This window comes from Sciurus vulgaris, assembly GCF_902686455.1.
Source record: "Sciurus vulgaris genome assembly, chromosome: 7".
Taxonomy (NCBI): Eukaryota; Metazoa; Chordata; class Mammalia; order Rodentia; family Sciuridae; genus Sciurus; species Sciurus vulgaris.
The window spans coordinates 759348-779704 of NC_136467.1; the positions used below are offsets into that span (position 1 = coordinate 759348).

The window sequence follows — 20357 nt, forward strand, 5'->3', positions numbered from 1 at the left end:
GGGCGGCGGTCGAAGGTGGTGGCTGCTGGTCGTTGCTGCGCAGGCCGCGGCGCCCTGCGGAGCGGAGCGGGATGGAGAAGCGAGGCCGAGGCGCAAAGCCCTCGCCCAGCCAGGCCCCTCCTGCGCAGCCATCGCCGGGGCCCCGGAAGGAGCGGAGGCCGAGCATGTTCGAGAAGGAGGCAGTGAGTGCCGCACTGCCCAGGGCCGGTCCTCGCGCCGCGCTGACGGGGCCGGGCCCCGGGTCGCGGTAGCCGTTTTGCGCAGAGGTGCGCCGTTTCCGGCCCCCGAAGCGTGGGTTGGGCCGGCTTGACATTAGTGGGAACGGCCGCTAACTTTCCCTAGTGGTAAAATGCCAGTGTTTCCAAGTGAGCAGGTTTTGAAAGTCATTAACGTAGTTACGGCCGTATTTTATTGAGATCCGAGGGGAAAAAGTTGCTCAAGGATACAAAACTGTAAGGCTAGAACTGGAACTGGCGCCTGCGTGCGGGGACGTCTGCGTGGAACCCGTGGTCGGCAGGGCTGAGGTGTCAGTGCAGCGCAGGACTCGAAATCCGCGGCAGGCGAGGAAAGGCGCAGCTCGCGCTGCCCCGGGGAAGTGCTGCGCGCTCATCGCCACGCCTAATGGCTGCTCGGTGGCTGCCTTTTACAGAGGAAGGGACAGGTTAATAGAAGGAAAGTAGGCCACCTTCACCCGGTATTAAAAAGCAGAACAAAACTGGGAGTCTAATTCTGTTGCACTTCAAGTTAGATGTTCCCAAACACTACCGTATTGAAACTTTATTTACTTTTCTGTGGCCAAGAGTGACTTCTGTAAAATTACTGCCACTAAACATCTTGAAAATTGAATGAGTCTCAATTCAAGAGAAGACACGTAGGTACACTTGTATATAGGCTAAACTCGGGGACCTGGACCAAGGCAGCTTACGTCCTCCACCAGTGCATCTTAAGTAAGCTTCTCCAGAGACCCGCTCCACAATTGCTAACAAAATATCAGCAAAGATCTCTGCAAAAGGACTTAGAGTGGTTAGACAGCCTATTTTCTGTTGCTCTGCTTTGTCTTGCAGAAAACTAAATTTAACCAGGGACGCGATGGATGTTACTCTGCTTTTGTGGTATAACCTGTAAAATCCCTGACTGTTATAAGAAATGGGATGAAAAGCACTTTCTGAGAACTCAAAAAGTATATATACTTTTATGTAGACTTCTGCATAAATGTAAACCTTCAAGCCCTGGGCCCCACACAAAGAATTTCTAGACTTGGGAGTCCAGAGGAGAATTTCAGGCTTGAGCTGCCCTTTGGACCCGCCAGCTGCAGCCAATAAACCTGCTTCCTGAAAATTCCTCAGGTGTTTTAGCCTCTTCTGTCTTATATCAATGTGATATGAATATGTCTGTACATAATCTTTAGTCTTCTAGAGGTTAGAGATTTGCATAGGCCACTAACAAATCATCCTGCAAATGCTTACTAAGTATACGCAAGGACACTGACTACACTAATATTAGTCATTTATAACTTTAAAATATCAAATGATTCCCACATTTCTGAGTATAGGAAAAAATAAGGATAAGTTTAACCAGTATGGATAGCTCTTCATCTGTTCTGCATTTATGTCTTTTATCTAGCGGTAGCACCTCAATTTTCCTTTGGAGAACTAATTCATCCCCAATTGGAGAAAGTTTTGGTGGAATTGGCAGCCACTTTCATTAACTTTGGAGTGAAGAGGAGACCAGATTAGGCTAGTTAGATGTACTCTTTGGAATAATACAGAGAAAAGTGATTGAGGTTTATCCAAATTGCAGATGACAAGCTAAAGGACCCCCATGTGTCTTTTTGAGTCTAGTTCTAGTCTTTTCTTCCAGTCTGTAAACTACTTCTTTCCTATACTTAACATTTTTACTTAACAAGAATCAATTTCTATTGCTTGTAAAGATCAAAAAATTTTAAGTACATCGAAAATTTAGTAGGTCTTGTGCAAACAGCATTTAGGTAAACACTAATAACATTAATGAGCAAGCTCAGTGTAAGGAGATGCTGCATCAATAGGTGAAGTATTTAAACCCAGCTTGGATTAATAGATTCCAAAAGGTGAATCATACTTAAAATTGAGTGTTTTAAAAAAATGATTACAAAGACTTTCTTAAAAAGAGCAAAATTTCTTAATTAGTGCTTACAAAATCAGGTGGCCAGTCCTTATGCAGAAAGAAGAAATGACAGATGTAATTTTCAGAATAGTCTCAAGGTTAGTTTGAGATGACACTTGTGCCCAACTCCATGATAATTGTTGCAGTTGGGAGCCACTGTTAATGATACAGTGTTATATCCCTTCAGTATATTCTGAAAAAGGTGGCAGTCCCTTCCCTAAAGAAGCACTTGAATGGTATGAATCTACATTGTGCACAACCATAGAAATGAAAAGTTGTACCCCATTTGTGTACAATGAATCAAAATGCAGTGTGTAAAAATAAAAAATAAAATTTTTTTAAAAACTATTTTTAAAAAGCACTCTCAATAAACTAACAAAATGATCACTTATTAATAGATTTAGGGAGCAAATAACACAATTAAAAGTTGGCACAGAAGTCTTGGAGATGATCAAAACAACATTTGACAAACTGTAGCCAACTTAAAGTAACTCCTACTAGAAACTATTTGAAGTGATGCAGGAGATTCATGGAGCAATTGGTTGGATGTCAGGCACTACAGGATGGGAATTTTGGAGAGAGGTAATGTGAGTGCCAATATTGCCTCCACCTTAACTGCCTGTTGAGTTTCCAGGATACCACACTAGAGATCCTCCTTAATTGAGAATAAGATGGGAGTTCTGGGTAGGTCAAAACAGCATCAGACTGCAGAGGGTTAGAAAGAACAGGTGCATGAATAGCTTGAGAGCTGCAGCAGATCTCCCTTGAGTCTCCAGCTCAGTCCTTAAATCCACCAGTGAGAAAACCACTCAAAAGGAGGAGAAATAAATACATTGACTCAACACAAAAGAGCCTGTGCTCTCACTAGTAGGAACACTGAAAATCGTAGGGCTTTTCATTTCTTAGCATATGTTTAGTGCACAGTAAAGTATATGCCTCATTAGTGGGAAAATCAGCAAACAAAAAGATTTCTCTGGTCTGCCCTAGTGAAGCTCAAAAGCAAGACTGAAGAAGATTCAGTTCTTACCAAATTCCTACATCTTAGAAGAAAGTTAAAGAATATTTGTGGTAATACAAAGATAGCAAGGTAAAACACAGAGTCTGGTTTTCAAATAAATTTTGGTAGACTTACAAAGAAGCAGGAAAATACAACCCAAAATGAGAAGAAACAATAAAAATGGGCCCAGGAACCACACAAAGATAGTATCAAAGGATACGAAAGTTGTTTTAATGAAAGTCCCTATATTTGTTTCATCAAATTGAAACGTATTATATCAAAAAGCAGTTGTGCATTCCATATAATCAAGAATGTAGACAAATCAAGCATGTTAAATCCAAATCAGACTTCTATACATGAAAAATAAGTATCCAAGATGATATGCACTGAATAGAACTAAAAGAAGGAATCAGTGAATTTAGAGAGGAGGTGGGGAAAACTCTGAAAAATATATTAGGATATGGCAGTGAGCTACACTAAATTCAAGTAACTTCATATTTTTGTAATTTTAAGTCAAATTAAGAGGGGACAGATAAAAACATTGGAAGAAATGAGAAATTTTCAAATATGAAAACTGTAAACCCATAAATTAAAGTTTCAATTCCAAGCACAAGAAGCATGAAGAAAATCCTGCCAAGATATACTTGAACCAATGACTTAAAAATGTAAAGGCAACTAGGAAGGAAAAAGAACATCACAATAACAGGGGACTCTTCAGAAACAATGCAATCGAAGCATCATCTTTACTCCAAAGAAAATACATAAACCTAGAATTCTATACCCAGCTAAAATGTTTCAGAAAACAATTTTCATTTGTTCTTCGTGATCTAAGGAACTCGAAGGCACTACTCCATTCTAACAAGCAATAAAACGCTGAACAAACTGAAAAACTATTCTTAGAGAAGTGAGGTTGTAGGACTCCTTTGCTGCAACTTGAATTAGTGATGGACTAGTGATAGAATCGCAAGGTGCCAGATCAGAGTCTGCAGAAAACAATTTCAGGATGTGGAAGCCTGAAATGAGATTGGTGACTTGCTAGGAGTTAGGTGTTTTTCGATCTCAGGGTTAAAAAAACTCTAGAGGGACTCAGTCATATTGTGACCATCTTGATTTTCTGAGGTTTATCTCCAAAAGTTAAACCAGGTTCCCACAGTAAATATTGTAGAACACTCCCTCATGCTCCAGGCAGAGGAATAAGTGAAGCATGAATGAGTGACCCTTTTAAATCCACGATAGTATTTTGTTCTTAATGAGAGCTGCCCTCAGGAGAAGTTAGTTACAATTTCAGAGTAACACTGAGTAAAAGGGAAATACCCCAATTCTAGCCCATTTTAGCCATTCTATTTCACTTAAGGGAAGGTGGGGATCACTGTGAAATTCATAGTCCAGATGCACAGGCTCACTAAAACCCTGACCTAAACATAGGACTATAAAATACTTCCTTTCCTCCTATACATTACCATCAAATTACTGGAGGCCCATTGACAATAGTTCTTTTTACCCAGTGAATCATGTCTGGATATCAAGAAAAAATTATAAGATATACCAAAAGTTTTTTTAAAAAGTCAATTATCAGAAAATAGATGGAATTATCAGGAAATTTCAAACTGGTAAATGTTTTGAGGAGCTTACTTGACAAAATAGCATACAAGAATAGATAAGCAATGGGAAAAAATCATAAGAACCTTTCCCCAAAACTTCTAAGAAAAATGAAGAATATCTTTCATAGACTTATTAGTTACTAAATTGGACACAGCTAAAGAAACCTCTGAACTTGAGAATATATCAATAGAAACCTCCAAGTCTGAAAAGAAGAGACTAAAAAGAATATCCAAGTACTGTAGTGCAGCTACAAACCGTGTAAGCCAACTCTAACAAATACAGAAGAATAAAGAAAGGAGCAGATGGACGAAGTATTTGAGAAATGATCACTGAGAGTAATAGATACTGAACCACGGAACAGGAAGATCAGGGAATACAGAGAAGGAAAAATGCCAAAATGAACAAAAAAAGGTACACTTAAGCATATAATTTTCAAACTAGAAAGATTGAAGAAGCCAGAGGGGAAATTCTTAGACTAAGAGGAGATTATATCCACCTTCTCAGAAACAATGCAAGTAAGAATAAAGTAGAGTGAAAAGTATTCAGAGAAGAAACCCGCCAACCTAGAATTCTGTATCCTGAAAAATTTTTCACAGATGTAAACAATAAATTTCTCAGACAAATAATAATGGAATTTATTGCTAGAAACCTACCTTGCAAGAAATGTTCAACAAGTTCTTTACAGAGAATAAAAATAATAATATAGGTCAGAAATTTGGATGTACATGAGGAAAAGAACATCAAAGATGGGATAAGAAAAGTTCAATTAAAAACATTTATTTTTCTATTCTTTTTAAAAAGTATTTATTTAGATGTTGGTAGACCTTTATTTTATTCATTTATTTATATGTGGTGCTGAGAATCAAACCCAGTACCTCACACATGCTAGGCAAGCGGTCTACCACTAAACCACATCCCCAGCCCCTTGTTTTCAATTCTTAATCTAACTGATTTGTTCAAAATAAGAGCAGCGATGTTTTGAACTATGCATAATGGATACCGTATGTGTATATCAGCTTATGTGTGCTGCTCTAAAATGGGGTGGATGGCACCAGTGATAAGAGGGGTAGAGGGAGGCATCAGAATCACCTAGTGGTTACAAGTATACTTCTAATACATTTAGTGTCCATTGAAAATGGGTCTAGTGCGTTGTGTGTGTTTTCTAGAGTAAACAGAGAAGGAGAAGGAGGCAGAAGTATAACTGACAAGCTAAGAGAGCAGAGAAAATGGAGTCACATGAAGTTCTCAAAACCACAGTAGAAAGAAAGAGAATGGAAGACAAAAATAGGAACAAAGGAAAAGGGCAGCAAATAGAAAGGAGGCCCAAAAATGTGAGATACCAACCCAGCTGTCAGTGGTCACTTGAAATGTCAGTGGCTTAAGTACAGCAATGTAGAAAGAGCGATTATTAGTGGATTTAAAAAATTCAACCATGTTGTCTGCAAATAAACCCCTTTTGACAATAAAGATGTATAGATTAAAAGTAAATAAAAGGGAGACCAGTAGAATGGAGGAAGGACCCTCGAGGAAGGCAGAAAGGAACGGCATGGGGAGAACTGGGAAAAGCTGACCAAATCCTGCTGTGTTCATGAACGAGCAGGTGCCAGTCCTGCTTTTATATGTAATCATGATGCACTGATTGACATTATGAAAGGGAGGTCAGGAGAGTAGAACAAGTGGATGGGAGAGGGCAATGGTAGGCAATGGGAGATTAGGTTGGTCAAATTTTGTTATGTGCATGTACAAAAATGGCATAATGGATCCTACAATTATTTATAATTATAAGGCAACAATTAAAAAAATAAATGGATAGAGAAAGCTTAGCATGGTAACACTATCATAGTGAAGTGGAAGCAGCTATATTAATTTCAGAGAAAGGAAACTGCAAAGCAAGCAAGTTACAGGAATAAAGTTGGGCATTACATCATGCTAAGGTGGCCAGTTCTCCAAGAAGAAGAGCAAATTTTAATGGGTATCTGATTTACAACATAACATCAAAATATATGACACAAAATCTGATAGAAATTGAGGGATAAATGTATGAATCTACTATTATGGTTGTGGACTTCAATATACCTCTATTAAAAATGAAGATTAATGATGCAGAAAGTATAAGAACATATTTGAACTCAACAACATCAACAACAATGGTCATCCACAAATTGCTTCATCCAATAACCTGAGAAGGCTCATTGTTTTCAAGCTCGCAGGAAACTTTCACTAAGATACACCATAAAACACTCCTTAACAAATCAAAAAATAGAAATCACAATGACTACTCTCAGACCACAATGGAATTAAACTGCAAATAAGTAATAGAAAGTTAACTGAAGTTTTTAAAAATACATGGAGATTGAATAATACACATAAAATGCACATGACCCAAAGAAGAAATCTCAAGAAATTTCAAAACAACACACCTGTAATCATAACAACTCAAGAAATTGAAGAAGGAGTATTTCAAATTCAAGGCCAGCCTGGGCCACTTAGTGAGATCCTCTTTCAATAAAAAATGGAACGGGGAACTGGGGGGAGGGACTCAGTATGTTGTTCTTTGGTGGTGTCCCTGGGACCAATCCCAAATGCCAGCAAAAAAAGAAAAATAAAAGGCCCATAATGTTAAGATGCAGCAAAAAACAATTCTTAGAGGAAAACTTTGAAATCCTGCCTTGAATACATGCAAATATTATAGAAGAAGAAAAATCTAATGTAAGTTTTCATCTTAAACTATAGAACAAAGAGCTATTTCGAAGTAAGCAGAAGAAAATAAAGAACAAAAATTATAGCAGAAATGAATAAAATTGAAAACAAAAAATCAATAGATTAAAAAAAAGATGTTTCATTGAAAATATCAGTGACATCAGTAAGCCTCTAAGCATACTACCATGAAAAGAGGACACATGTCTAATATAAATACAAAAAATACATGATTACAGATCTCATGAACATGGAAAAGATAATAGAAGTATGTTGTGAACAATTCAGTACCCACATATTTGACAATCTGGATGAAATGGAGCAATTGTGTCCTTGAAAGACACAATCTTCCAGAACTCACACAAAAAGAAATAGAAAATCTCAATGTGCCTATGAAATTTTTTTGAATTGAATAAGAAAATTGAATCAATAACCTTCCAAAACAGAAACCACCAGACCTAGGCAGGTTAATTGGTAAGTCCTACCAAACTGTTAAGGAGGAGATTATACCAATTCTCTACAAGGCTTTCAGAGGATGGAAGCAGAGGGAGTTTTTAACTCATCCTGTAAAGTCAGTATTACCTTGATTCCAAAGCCAGACAAAGACATTTAAGTAAAGAAAGCTAAAGACTAATATCTCATATGAATACTGTTGAAAAATCCTCAAAAAAATCAGCATTCTGAATCATATTCAAAGGATTATATACCATGACCAAGTGGGATTTGTTCCTGAAATGGAAGGATTTTTCAACATATGAAAATCTGCCAATGCAATACATCACATAAATAGACTAAGGAAATAAACCATGATTATCTCTGTTGATGAAGAAAAACCATTTGGCAATATTCAACATCCTTTCATGATAAAAACACTCAAGAAATTGGGAATGAAAAGCAACTAACAAGATTATAAAAGCCATATAGATGAAAAGCCCACAACAAACACTTCATTCAATGGTAAAATGTTTTGAAATGGTAAAAGGCTGAAAGTTTGTTCTCTAATCTCAAGAGCAAGGCAAGGCTCTCTCTCCTTACAACTTTATTTAACATAGAACTGAGAGTTATAGTGAAGCAATTAGGTAAGAAAAATATTCTAGGTGTTACAAAAATGGAAGTCATCATTTTAGGAGTCTAGACTATTTATCTGGAACACATTAGACTGTAAATAAATATTTCCTTAATGCATGTTGGATGTCAGAAAATGAAAATTATGCCTGAAAATTGTGAACTTATGAATATGCCAAATCAATTCAGTTTTTCTGTGTTCAACTTGAGACTTATCAGTGTGTTTCCTGAATAATTGTATTATTCATTCAGAGATAAATAAAAGTAAAATAACTTTTAGTGCAATGATGTATAACATTTTCATAATGTTGGGGTAAGGATTATGAAAGGTTTCCTTACAGCCCTGTGGCCTCGCCATTCATTTGCCCTTTCTGGAAGCTACTTTTGTTTCCAGTTCCTTTGGATCTTCTGTGAATATTCTAAATGTATGCACAAAATTTTGTGTGTGTTTGCTTGTGCGTATAGGTAAAAAGACAAGTTGTTATGGTTTGGATGTGAGCTGTCCCTGAACAGCTCAAGTGTGATACAATGCGAAGAAGGTTTAGAGGAGAAATGACTGGGTTATGAGAACCAATCAGTCCGTGAACTAATCCCATGAGGGGTTAACTGAGTGGAGGCTGAAGGTAGGTAGGGTGTGGCTGGAGGAGGTGGGTATTAAGGGCATGGCTTTGGGGTGTATATTTGTATCTGGCAAGTATACTCTCTCTCTCTGCTTCCTGATCAGCATGTGAGCTGCTTCCTTCTGCCATGCTCTTCTGCCCTGATACTCAGCCTCACTTCAAGCCCTAAGGAATGGAGCCTGCTGTCTGGATTGAGACCTCTGAAACTGTGAGCCCCCAAATAAACTTTTCCTCCTCTATAGTTGTTGTGGTCAGTTCCTTTGGTTATAGCAGTGAAAAAGCTGACTAAAACACAAGTACTCCTTTTTTTTCTATTTACACTGTGTTGATAGTTAAGAGTAAACCTAGGATTTAGTGACTGCATTTTCACAGAAGACTTTTGTAACAGATTTCTGAGTGTATTAGTCAGTTTTCTTTTTTGTGACAAAAAATACGTGAAAAGAACAATTTATAGAAGGAGAAGTTTACTTTGGTTTATGGTTTCAGAGATTCAGCACATGGTAAACTAACTCCATTACTCTGGGCCCATAAGGCAGAATGTCATGACAGAAGGGACGCTCCACTGAGGGAAGCCAGAAAGGAGAGAGAAGAGATCAAGCACCTGGGAACCCCAATATGTGAGCCCTAAAGCATTCCCCCAGTGACCTGTTTCCTGCAGTCACACCCTACCTGCCTTCAGTTACCCCCAAATTATTATCAGTCCATCAAATCAGACTAAGTTATTCAAATTAAATAATTAAATCATCCATTCACCTAATCAGTGCATTTATCCATCAACTGCATTGATCCAGTGGTTAGTTTGTAGCTCTTATAATCACAAGCTATTGGGAAATTCCTCATATCCAAATCATGATGTTCCACCCTAACCGCCAATCTCATACGCATCTCACAATGCAAAGTACATTTAGTCCATTTCCAAGAGTCCCCATAGTCCCAGTAGTTCCAGCATTTCCCAAAAGTCCGAGTCCAAAGTCTCCTCTGAGCCTCAAGGTATACTCTTAAATATGAGTTCACGTAAAAATCAAAAGCAAGTTACATATATCATACATCATGTCACATAGCAAACATTCCCATTTGAAAACAGAGGAATAGGGACAGAAAGAATGGAACCAAAACGATACTGAAACCCAGATGGGCAGATATTAGGTCTAGTAACTCCATGTCTAGCATCTGGGGCACATGGTGATATATGTACCTTCTAAAGGGCTTGGGCAGCTCCACCCTTTGGTCCTGCCAGTTGCAACCCACATGGTGTCTCTTAGTCTGGCTCTGTCCATGGCCAGCAACATTCCTCAATGGTCGTTCCATGTTATTGGCATCCCTTAATCCCAGTGGTATTCACCGTAGCTTCAGCTTTCTTCTCACATCTTCACACATCACCCTCTCAGTGGCTGTCTGCAGGAAATCTGATCCTGTTGCATCTCCATGACCCCTTAACTTCGGCATCTCGCCTTCCTGCAGAGTCAGCACCATGTAGATGACACCAACATCTACTGCCAATTCAAACAATAGCCTTGCCCTTGTCCTCCTGGACCACAACTGCAATGGCTTCTGAGTGCCTGAGTGCCTGAGCTGTTTTCCTGGGGAAACAGCTTTCTAGGCACCCCTGTGTGAGCAGGATGCCCCTAGGTCTCTTCTTAAAGGAGTTCTCATTTCCACATTCTTAAGCCTGCCATTGGTGTGGTCAAGACATCTTTCCTCTTGTCTCTGTGCAAAGTACTTGTCTTTAGTGGAAGTCATCTCATCAGCCACACAACTTCCTTGGCTCCAGTTATATGCTCTTTTCTGGCCAAAGGGAATTTTAAAGAAATCTCTCTCCTCTGCTTTCTGCTCCAGATTCTTACAGTAAAGTGGGATAACAAGCCAGAAGCAATACCCACACCAGGGCCTGAATGCCATGCTGCTGTGGAATTTCCCCCACCAGGTTAATTAGTCCATCGCCTTTAAATTCAGCCTCACAGAAAGTCTCAGGACAAAATGTGGACCAGTTTGCCAGAATGTAACATGAATGGCCTCAACTTCCAGTACTTCTTGATCCTGTCTCAAACCTCATGAACACAGTCCTGACTGTCTGCATTTCTCTCAGCATTCTGGTTTTCTGAGCTCCCACCAGAGTACTCACTAAACTCTGCTTGTAAAATTCTAGGGCTTTTCCAACCTGCATCTCCAAACTTTTCCAACCTCCTCCTGAAAACTGGTTCCAAAGGCTTCTGAACCACATGGTCAGGTTAGTCACAGCAGCAACCTCATTGCTCTGTACCAATTTCTATGTTAGTTAGCTTTGTGTTGCCATGACCGAAATACCTGACAAGAATGACTTAGAGAAGGAAAGGTTTATTTTGGCTCACAGTTTCAGAGGTTCAGTTCATGGTTGACCAACTCCATAGGTTTGGTCCAGAGTGAGACAGAACATCGTGATGGAAGGATGTAGCAGAGGAAAGCTATTCAGCTCAGGGAAGTTAGGAAGCAGGGAGTGACATCCCAGGGACAAAATACAAACCCCAAAGGCACACCCCAGTGACCCACATCCTCCAGCCTCACCCTACCTGCCTACAGTTACCACCAGTCATCCTTCCAAATTGTTAATCCATCAAATTGATTCTTCCACTATGAGGTTACAGATCTCCTGATCATTTTACTTCTGAACATTCCTGAATTGTCTAAGATGAGAATTTTTGAGGGATTCCTCATTTCCAAATCATACCCAAGATTTGTGTCATTCCTACCCCACTGTATCAGGATTATTTAATCTGAAATTATATTTGACTATTTAAAAATTAATTTATATCTCCCTCCCATATCTCCCCACTTCAGTATGCCCAGATCTTAAGAGAAAGACTAAGAGAATCTTTCCATGATGTTCAGTATGTGGAACCACCATTTGATGACTCTATCGCTGATATAGGTAAAGAATGGAAGAGTGCCCTGGCAAAATTAAAGTTTGCTAATTCATACAGAATGGAGCCACTGAAGAAATTCCAAGCTCATTCAGTAGAAACCAAAGTCCAGCAAATATTACAGGTAGGTTGGGAGGTAGGTGTGGTTCAGTCAAAGAACCCTTGACTAGCATGCCCTTGGTTCAACCCTAGCACCACAAAAAAAATAAATAAATAAAAGAATCGAGTCAATAGATGTGTACAATAGCAGCATTTTATTAGTATTCTCCAGAGAAACAGTGTGTGTGTGTGTGTGTGTGTGTGTGTGTGTGTGTATTTATTACGGGAATTGGCTCTTGCAGCCATAGAGGTCAAGAGGTCCCCAAATCTGCTGTGTGTAAGCTGGAGAGCCAGGAAATCTGGTGATGTGATTCAGTTTGAATCCAATGGCCTGAAAGCCAGAGGAGCTGATAGCCCATGCAAGTTCCCATGCAAGTTCAAGAACCTGGAGCACCAGTGTCAAAGCACAGGAGAGAGTAGCTGTCCAGCTTGGGCAGAGAGAATTGACCCTCCTCCCTTCCTTCTCCTTTGTATCCTGTTCAGCCCTAAACAGAGGATGACTTCTGTGAGTGTCATCTTATTTATTCAGTCTATTAATATGCATGTTTGATAACTCTGGAAACTTTCTCACAGACACAACCAGACATCATTTACCAGCAACTGGGGCTTAGCCCAGTCAAGTTGACACATGAAACACAAGTCTGCTTGTCAAATGAGCATCCAATACATCTCCTTAAACCAAAGAATATCAAAGATAATAACAATGCCAAAATTCTACCTAATGTGATATGAATCACCTGTATACAACTGAAAAAGCACTAATTCCTTCCCCAGAATAGGAGGTAAGGTTCATGAGTGGTGTTTACACTTCTGCCATCCTGCAACCTGGATACTATGATGTAAAATCAGCAGTGATTTCATACTGATGAAAGTCCATGCATTTCATGTTACCTGATGTGGGAATGTGACAGGAAAGAAAATAAATCCACTTGCTTATTAATGTGATCCACACACAGTCCTAGAAGGAGGAGATGCTCCTGGCAGTCATAGCCTTCACTTCTGTAACTGGTCACATGGTTGTGGCTGGTATTTATAACTATCTTCTACTTCCCTTTGTTATTCCCATGTCTTTAGCAAGCCCCTCAGCAGGTCGTGGTTCTTTACCTGGGTTATCCAAATCTTCACTCCTCAAGAGTCTGGGCCATTTGCAGTTCTGTGTGAACTGTGTTCTTAGAGTTTTCCATTGTCCCAGTCACGGGACATGGTAATACTACCATACCGCAGTATCTTCTGTGTTCCAGACATATTCCTTGTTTCCTCTGTTGTGGAGGGGCAGTTCAGTCCACCATGGTGACTTCCCCTTGGCAGTTAGGATGGATCACCCCAGTCAATACCATAACTCCCTTCTTCTTTGCCTGTTCACTCAGAGGCATGAAGAGTCCAGTGTTCAAGCAGCAGTGATACCTTCCAATCTAATGGAATCATGTTTATGTCCCCTGGTGAAAACATTCGTTCCTCTGCAACTAAGATCTTTACACTAGTGGAATATGAAGTTGTACAGACAGGAATCAGAAATTTTGCTAGTGAGTCATTTAGCTTGTAGTTCATGATGGGCAGATTGGTGGTAATTTGGTTGTTCATTCTCTCCAAAAGGCCCAGTAGCAGGCCAAGGAGGTTAGTTAGCTGTGGAAGGTGCCAAGGGCTTGTGATACAATTCTCCTTCAGGGACCTACACAGGATCTGCTGGATCATATGACCCAAGTGGCCAAACATCTTGCAAAAGCCTGGACCTATTGCAGAGCCATTTTTGGTCTGGACCCCATTACAAATTAGCATCTTTGTGTGTCACTTAGTAAATGGACCAGAGAAACATATGGGGAATGTGTTACCTCCAGATTCCAAAAAGGCCCATGTTATGGTTTGGATCTGTAATGTGCCCCAAAAACTTGTAAACATAATCCCCAACTGAATGCGGTGGTGCATGCCTGTAATTCCAGAGACTTGGGAGGCTGAATCCAGAGGATTGCAAGTTCAAGACCAACCTTACTGGGGTCCTAAGCAAATTTGTGAGATCTTGTCTCAAAAATAAGAAAAGGGCTGGAGATGTGACTCTGTGGTTAAATATCCTCAAGTGCAATCCTTGGTATGAAAGAAAGAGGGAGGGAGGGAGGAAGGAAGGATGGAAGGAAGGAAGAGGGAGGGAGGGAGGGAGGGAGGGAGGGAGGAAGGAAGAATAGATGATCCCCAATGCAGAAAGGTTCAGATATGGGACTTTCAGACAATAATTGGATCATGAGGGCTTTGACCTTATCTCTAGATTAATGGATTATTACATTGATATCTGAAAGGACTGCTTGAAGTTGGGGTCTTTTGGAGGAAATAGGCTACTGGGGTTGTGCCCTGAAAGGGTTTATCTTCTCTCTGACCCCTTCCTCTCTCTGCTCTGTCTCTGCTTCCCAGCCGCCATGAGCTGTGCACCATGCTCCCGCCATCCTTTTGAGGATGGTATATGTTCCACTCTGAGCCCCAAAGCCTGAGAACCAGGGGGCTGGTGGGATAGGTCCATATCAAAGTCTGCAGGACCAAGAACCAGGAGTATTGATGTCCAAGGGAGGAGAGTGCGGACATCCAATGTGAGAGCAGGTTGACTCTTCTTCCATATTTCGCTCTCTTTAGGGTCTCAATGGGTTGAGTAATGCTCACCTGAAATGGTAAGGATGATATTCACTAGATCTACAGATGAAAATGCTAATCTCTTCCAGGATTTCCTCAGAGAGATGCCTAGAAATAATGTTTTATTAGGTTTCTGAGTATTCCTTAGCCTAGTTCAGTTAATACACTAACCATCATGAATATCTTGGTTTTGGGGGGTTGACATACTGTATTAAGAATCATAGCTGTGTAATTACCCTGATTTTTATGTAGCATTGTCTTGAAAAACATCAAAGTGCCCTGTAGTCATACTGAATAATCTTCACATGGATGCTATGAGCTAGCCTAAAGGAAATTTTCTGTTGTTATTTTATTCAACTTTAAATTATCCACCAATTATTTATCTCTCAGATTTCATATTTCTCCCATATATGGAGGAATAAGTTTAAAAAACATTGAGTCTGAATATGTATATGAAAAATTGGCTCCAGTCTACATTTTAGAAATTCTTAAAAACTGGCAGGCTCCCCTCCACCGTGCACTCTCCTGCTCCTAGTTCTGCCCGCGCGCTCTTCCCTGTGGCTTTCCTGTGCGCCCTGACTCTGAGCAGTTCAACCCAAACCCTGAAAGGCACCACACTGAATGCCTTCATCCTGAACGCTAAAACCCCTCAAAAGCCAAAGCCCTGAAGTCTAAAATCCTGAAAGAACAAAGTCCCCAAAATATGATTCTGGGAAAAATAATACAAAAAATCTTTTAAAGGGAATTTATTTGAGAAACATATAAAAATCATGACAGAACAGTTCACAGGCCACTTTACACAATAAAATAGGCAGTAACATACATATATTTGCAAACATGAACTCAGATACAACAATGATAGATGCATAGGTATAACACTTATCAGCAAATTGTATTAATACAGAAATAGGTTAAAAAGTGAAACAAAATGGGCTAAGGAACTGAAACTTCACAGAAGAAGGTATACAGTCAATCAATAAATATATGAGAAAAAATGTTCAACATCCCTATCAATTAGAAAAATGCAAATCAAAACTACTCCAAGATTTCATCTCACTCTCATCAGAATGACAAGAACACAAGCAACAATAGGTGTTGGTGAGGATGTGGGGAAAAAGGTATGCTCATACATTGCTGGTTGAGGTGCAGAAAGAAGGGGCATGTGGAGCAGCACATGGGGCCTTGGCAGCTGTCCACCTGCTTCTCTTAGCGCAGGTTGGTTGGGTTTTATTTATTTATTTATTTATTTATTTATTTGTTTGTTTGTTTATTTATTTATTTATTTATTTTTCTAGTGGGAAATGTGGGTCTTGGGCTTTGGACTTTCAGAAATTCAACACTTGGGATTTTGATCTTTCAGAATTGTGATTTTCAGGATTCTGCTCTTTGGGGAATTTAGACTTTCAGGGATCTTATTCTTTGGGATCTCAACCTCAAACTGTGGTGCTATGATCACATCTGATGCTCTGGCTCTTGACCTGCAGTGCCCTGAGGGAGGAGGCGGGAGTCAGGAGCAGGCTGAGCCAGAGGCACCTCCTGGTGGCACTGCTGCTTGGGCAGATCCTGCGTGGGCGTCACTTTCTGACTGGCTTTGGAATCTCCTCTTCTCGTTGCTAGGACCACAGTGTTCTTTGACTATAATATTAGGAATAATGGCAACTTGTCTAGAATTCCTTTTTGCATATGTGATTTAAGGTAGCTTGAGAAAGTTTGGCAGGCAAATGAAGCTATCTGTAAAAGTAACTACCAAAATAATGTATGAATTTAGATTAGATCTTGGTTTAAAAATCTCAGGGCAGGGGAACAGCCCAGTGGTAGAGTGATTTGGGAGAACAGAGAAGGCAGTCTTGTGGACTTGGGGACAAGGAAAGCCAACTCCATTACCTATTCACTTGATGTGGAAAGTATATGAAACTAGCACGAAGCCGTCTAGGCGAGCCCATACCTGTGTATGAGTAGGCCTCTGCTAAGTACAGGTAGCATACTTAGTGGGCAGGCAAAGGACCACTTCGAAAAGGAGAGAGACAGTGGTTCAGAGTAGGGGCCTATAAGGTGTGTTTGACAGAGGGAAATTCGGGAAATTCTGGAAGTAGCTAGGATAATCCCTTGGGTTTAAGAAATTTATTTTCTTGTCAGTCCTCAAAGTTCTTAAAATAAGGCATTTAGGGTTTAATTGCAAATTCGTGAGCTTAAGTACTGATAATGAAGAGCAATTGAATATAATTTAGAAAATCAAAATAATTTTTTCAGAGTTGTTATTGAAATAAATTGGTAAGCTTATTTAATGTCATTTTGTCTGGAATGTTTATTTTAAAGTTTTATGTGTTATTTATATGTATGTTTTCCACTTTTTATTCCATTTCTTTATTCAAAAACATCTGGTTTGAAAATTAAAATATTTTTCTTAATTCTTTAAAGGAACAACTTAAAGATGTCAAATATGATGATAAACTCTTCTCTCATTTGTCACTTGAATTGTCAGACCGAATACTGTCAACAGTCAAAGAATTTGGGTACCACCGTTATAAGTTCATTATAAAAGTATTATTCATTCAGAAGACTGGTCAAGCAATAAACGTAAGTCTCCACAGTCCCCACACCCGCCTTAGACAACGAGGTCCCCTCCAGCGGGGTCTGGTGTTCGCTGAGGTGATCCCCACGCACTTTGGGAGCCTGAGGTGCCTCTTGAATGCAAGGATCACTTTGTTGAGTCTGCTTTGTTCACTGTGAATCATGTGACAGGGACTCAGCTTGACACAGCATTCTTCTATCGATGATTCATTAGATGGCCGAGTTTCCCCGCTTCTCACTCATACCCACTTGGTGTCTCTTAGGTCGATTGACCAGTATGTTTACTTGGGGCACTACTGTGTGTTGGGTACGGAGGAAAGCACAAAGGCTCGGACGACACGTGCCAGAGTTTCCAGGAGCTTTTACTCCTGTCGAGGAAATGGACTCTCCCTGTTGAGAGTCTGCGGCACAAGCCCAGGAGCTGTGAGCCGGGAGGAGCCGGGCCTCCAGTTCACCCTGGCTGGAGGCAGCAGCACCCGCAGGCTCAGGACAGACGCCAGCACGGAGGAAGGTTGTTACCCTCGTGCGTGAACATGAAGATGATACCACCAGGCCCGCTCAGTCTGAGTCTCTGGGGAGCTGATTGTGAATGGCGGGAGCTGGAGAGAGGGGGGATGAAAACCGTGTTTGTAGCACCCTGCAGAAGCTTCGTGGAGCAGGGAACTGCATCTTGAGGCACAAGGAAGAGGACGTGGGCAGCTGGAGGGTCTGGTTAGGCAAAAGCCAGTCAGAGAGGCAGCCCTGGCTCCCCAGGGAAGTTCTGCCACAGACAACACACACGTTGAAGTAACAGGAAGATTCTAGATGGTGCCTAGTGCCCTAGAGAGAGTTATGGTAGGGTGAAATGGGTGTGCCAGAGGGTTGCTTGGGATTGCCTGGGGAAGGGAAGGCCTCTGGATGTCCACAGGAGAAGAGGGGCCTGCTGTGCCAAAGACACCTGGGAGCATTCCAGCTGAGGGAACCTGGAGCTGAGGTCCAAGGCAGGATGAACTTGGTGAGGTCCTGCATCAGCTGTGGAGAGCGGTGACGTGCCGGGGCCTGTGCCATCCATACAACTGGACCATACACTGCCCCAGAACTGGATACAAGAGCATCTGTTCACCTGGCTGTGGGGCAGCTCAGCCTGCCCAGCTTGTTCTGCTGCTGGTCCCAAGGATGCTCTTGTAGCCCTGGTGACTTTGCTGGGCCTGGAGGTCCCCGAAGGCCTCTCCCATGTGTGATGGCTGATGCTGGTTGCTGACTGGGGAACCTAGATTCCCCCAAATGAGTCACCAGCATCAGGGAATGGAGATTTCCAGAAGGTGAGAGCAGAGCGTGAGACCTCTGGTGGTTTTGTTAGAAGTTACACAAAGTCACATTTTGTTCACAGCAAATAACAAGGCCAACTCGTATTCAAGGGGTGAGGAAACAAAATCAACCTCTTGAGAGGAGAAACCACAAAGAATTCATGATCATTTTAGATCCACTGCTGAGAAGCAGGCTATGGTGTGATAAGGTGTGGCTCTGAAGGCAGAGAGGGGTGTGGTTCCACATGGTGACTGCCTATTGGTATCCCGTTGTTGTTTCTCTAAGACAAGGTCTTAACGGACTTTTGGATGAAATTCTTTCAAGGGTAGGAAGTAGGATTCCTTACCATGGTCTATACCACAGTGGAGTGTGCAATATACAGAGATACCAGGTCCCCACTTAGGGCTTCTGTCCCTGCGTCCGGACACACTGTAAGACTGCCAGTCTTCAGTAAATGAGAAGGGGCCTGAGAAGCACCACCCCTGGGTCTCTTCATGAGAAGGAAATATAGCCTTCAAAGTTGTTGGTGCACTATTTTAAAAAACTAGTGTGGATTTTAAAATGACTTCTTAATATGTTCAAAGTTGGTCTTTAAAAAACTTCTCTCACAGATTGCCAGCAGATGGATCTGGGATGTTGCTTGGGACAGCTGGGTAGAAGCGAAACATGAGACGGAATCCTATGTAGCACTGGCCTTGGTATTTGCTCTCTATTGTGAATAGCTCCTTAACCTGCAAAACAGTGTTCTCCTCCTGACTCTTCAAAATAAACGAAATGTATGCAGTTGTGATCCTCGTAGTTCTGATCAGCTACATTCTTTCTCCAACTGGAGCGTAACAACACACATGCAAAAGCTAGACTCCTACATTTATACTAACGAGTTGTATGTATTAACATTATATTACCCCAAAGTAGTATAAGAGGTGGGTGTAGGTACATAGGGAAATATTCATCACTCTTTTTGATTTAAGAAAACTAGAATTTGCTAAAAGAAATTAAGATGCAGCCTTGTAAAATGTCTCATGAAGTAAATGTTAAGATATATTTTGGAAACTTGGAAGGGCAATTTTGCTTTGGTGATGTTTTAATATTTTGTATTTGTTCTTTTGAAAGGAAAACCAAGTTTGAAAGAAAGATGTAAATGTATTTAGTGCTTCACCAACTAATAGTTTCTGTCTCCGATCAGAATGCTTAAAAATGTGTGCTTCTATGTCTGTGTTAGGCTCTTTTTAGATGCAAGAACTAAAAAACCTAACATAATTGAAGAAATAGGAAAATTATTTCTCAGGCATTCAATCAAGGATCCAGGTTCTTTCTGTCTTCCCACTTACCTGAGTTGGTAGGATGTCATCACCTTCCCATGACCTTCCCAGTGATGATTCACTTACTGGAACTGGGCTGGCTGGAAGGCACCGTGGGAGGGTGTGGGTGCTGTGTACCATTGTGACTCCTCCAGCAAGGAAGCATGGGCTGCACTGGAGGGAAGCAACTGAATGTCGTGCCGATCAGCAGGGTTTTGACAGTTATAATCTGAACCAAGAAAAGCCATGAAGAAATGGTGGGGGCGGCTTTCTCTTGTTTGGCTGGGTCGGTCCACTGATGAGGAGAGTCCCATCATTGCCTAAAAGCCCCGCCTCTGCACCTTACTGCACTGGGGATCACGCTTTCAACGCACGTGCTTTTGGGGGTCGTTCCAGATCTGACCACATCAGCCCATTGTCATGACCAATCCTGTACAGAAGCTCCACATCCCCTTGCTCCCAGCTT

The 20357-nt window shown here is 41.0% G+C and overlaps 1 protein-coding gene across 1 annotated transcript; it reads left to right on the plus strand.

The window, feature by feature from the left end:
* On the plus strand, positions 1-19567 carry DYNLT2 (dynein light chain Tctex-type 2). The gene is made up of 4 exons (XM_079147108.1): positions 1-182; positions 11938-12144; positions 17151-17309; positions 19202-19567. Exons 1-4 carry the CDS (start codon positions 72-74, stop codon positions 19310-19312), a joined length of 588 nt encoding a protein of 195 aa, XP_079003234.1. The 5' UTR covers positions 1-71; the 3' UTR covers positions 19313-19567.
* The last annotated feature ends 790 nt before the right edge of the window (positions 19568-20357 follow it).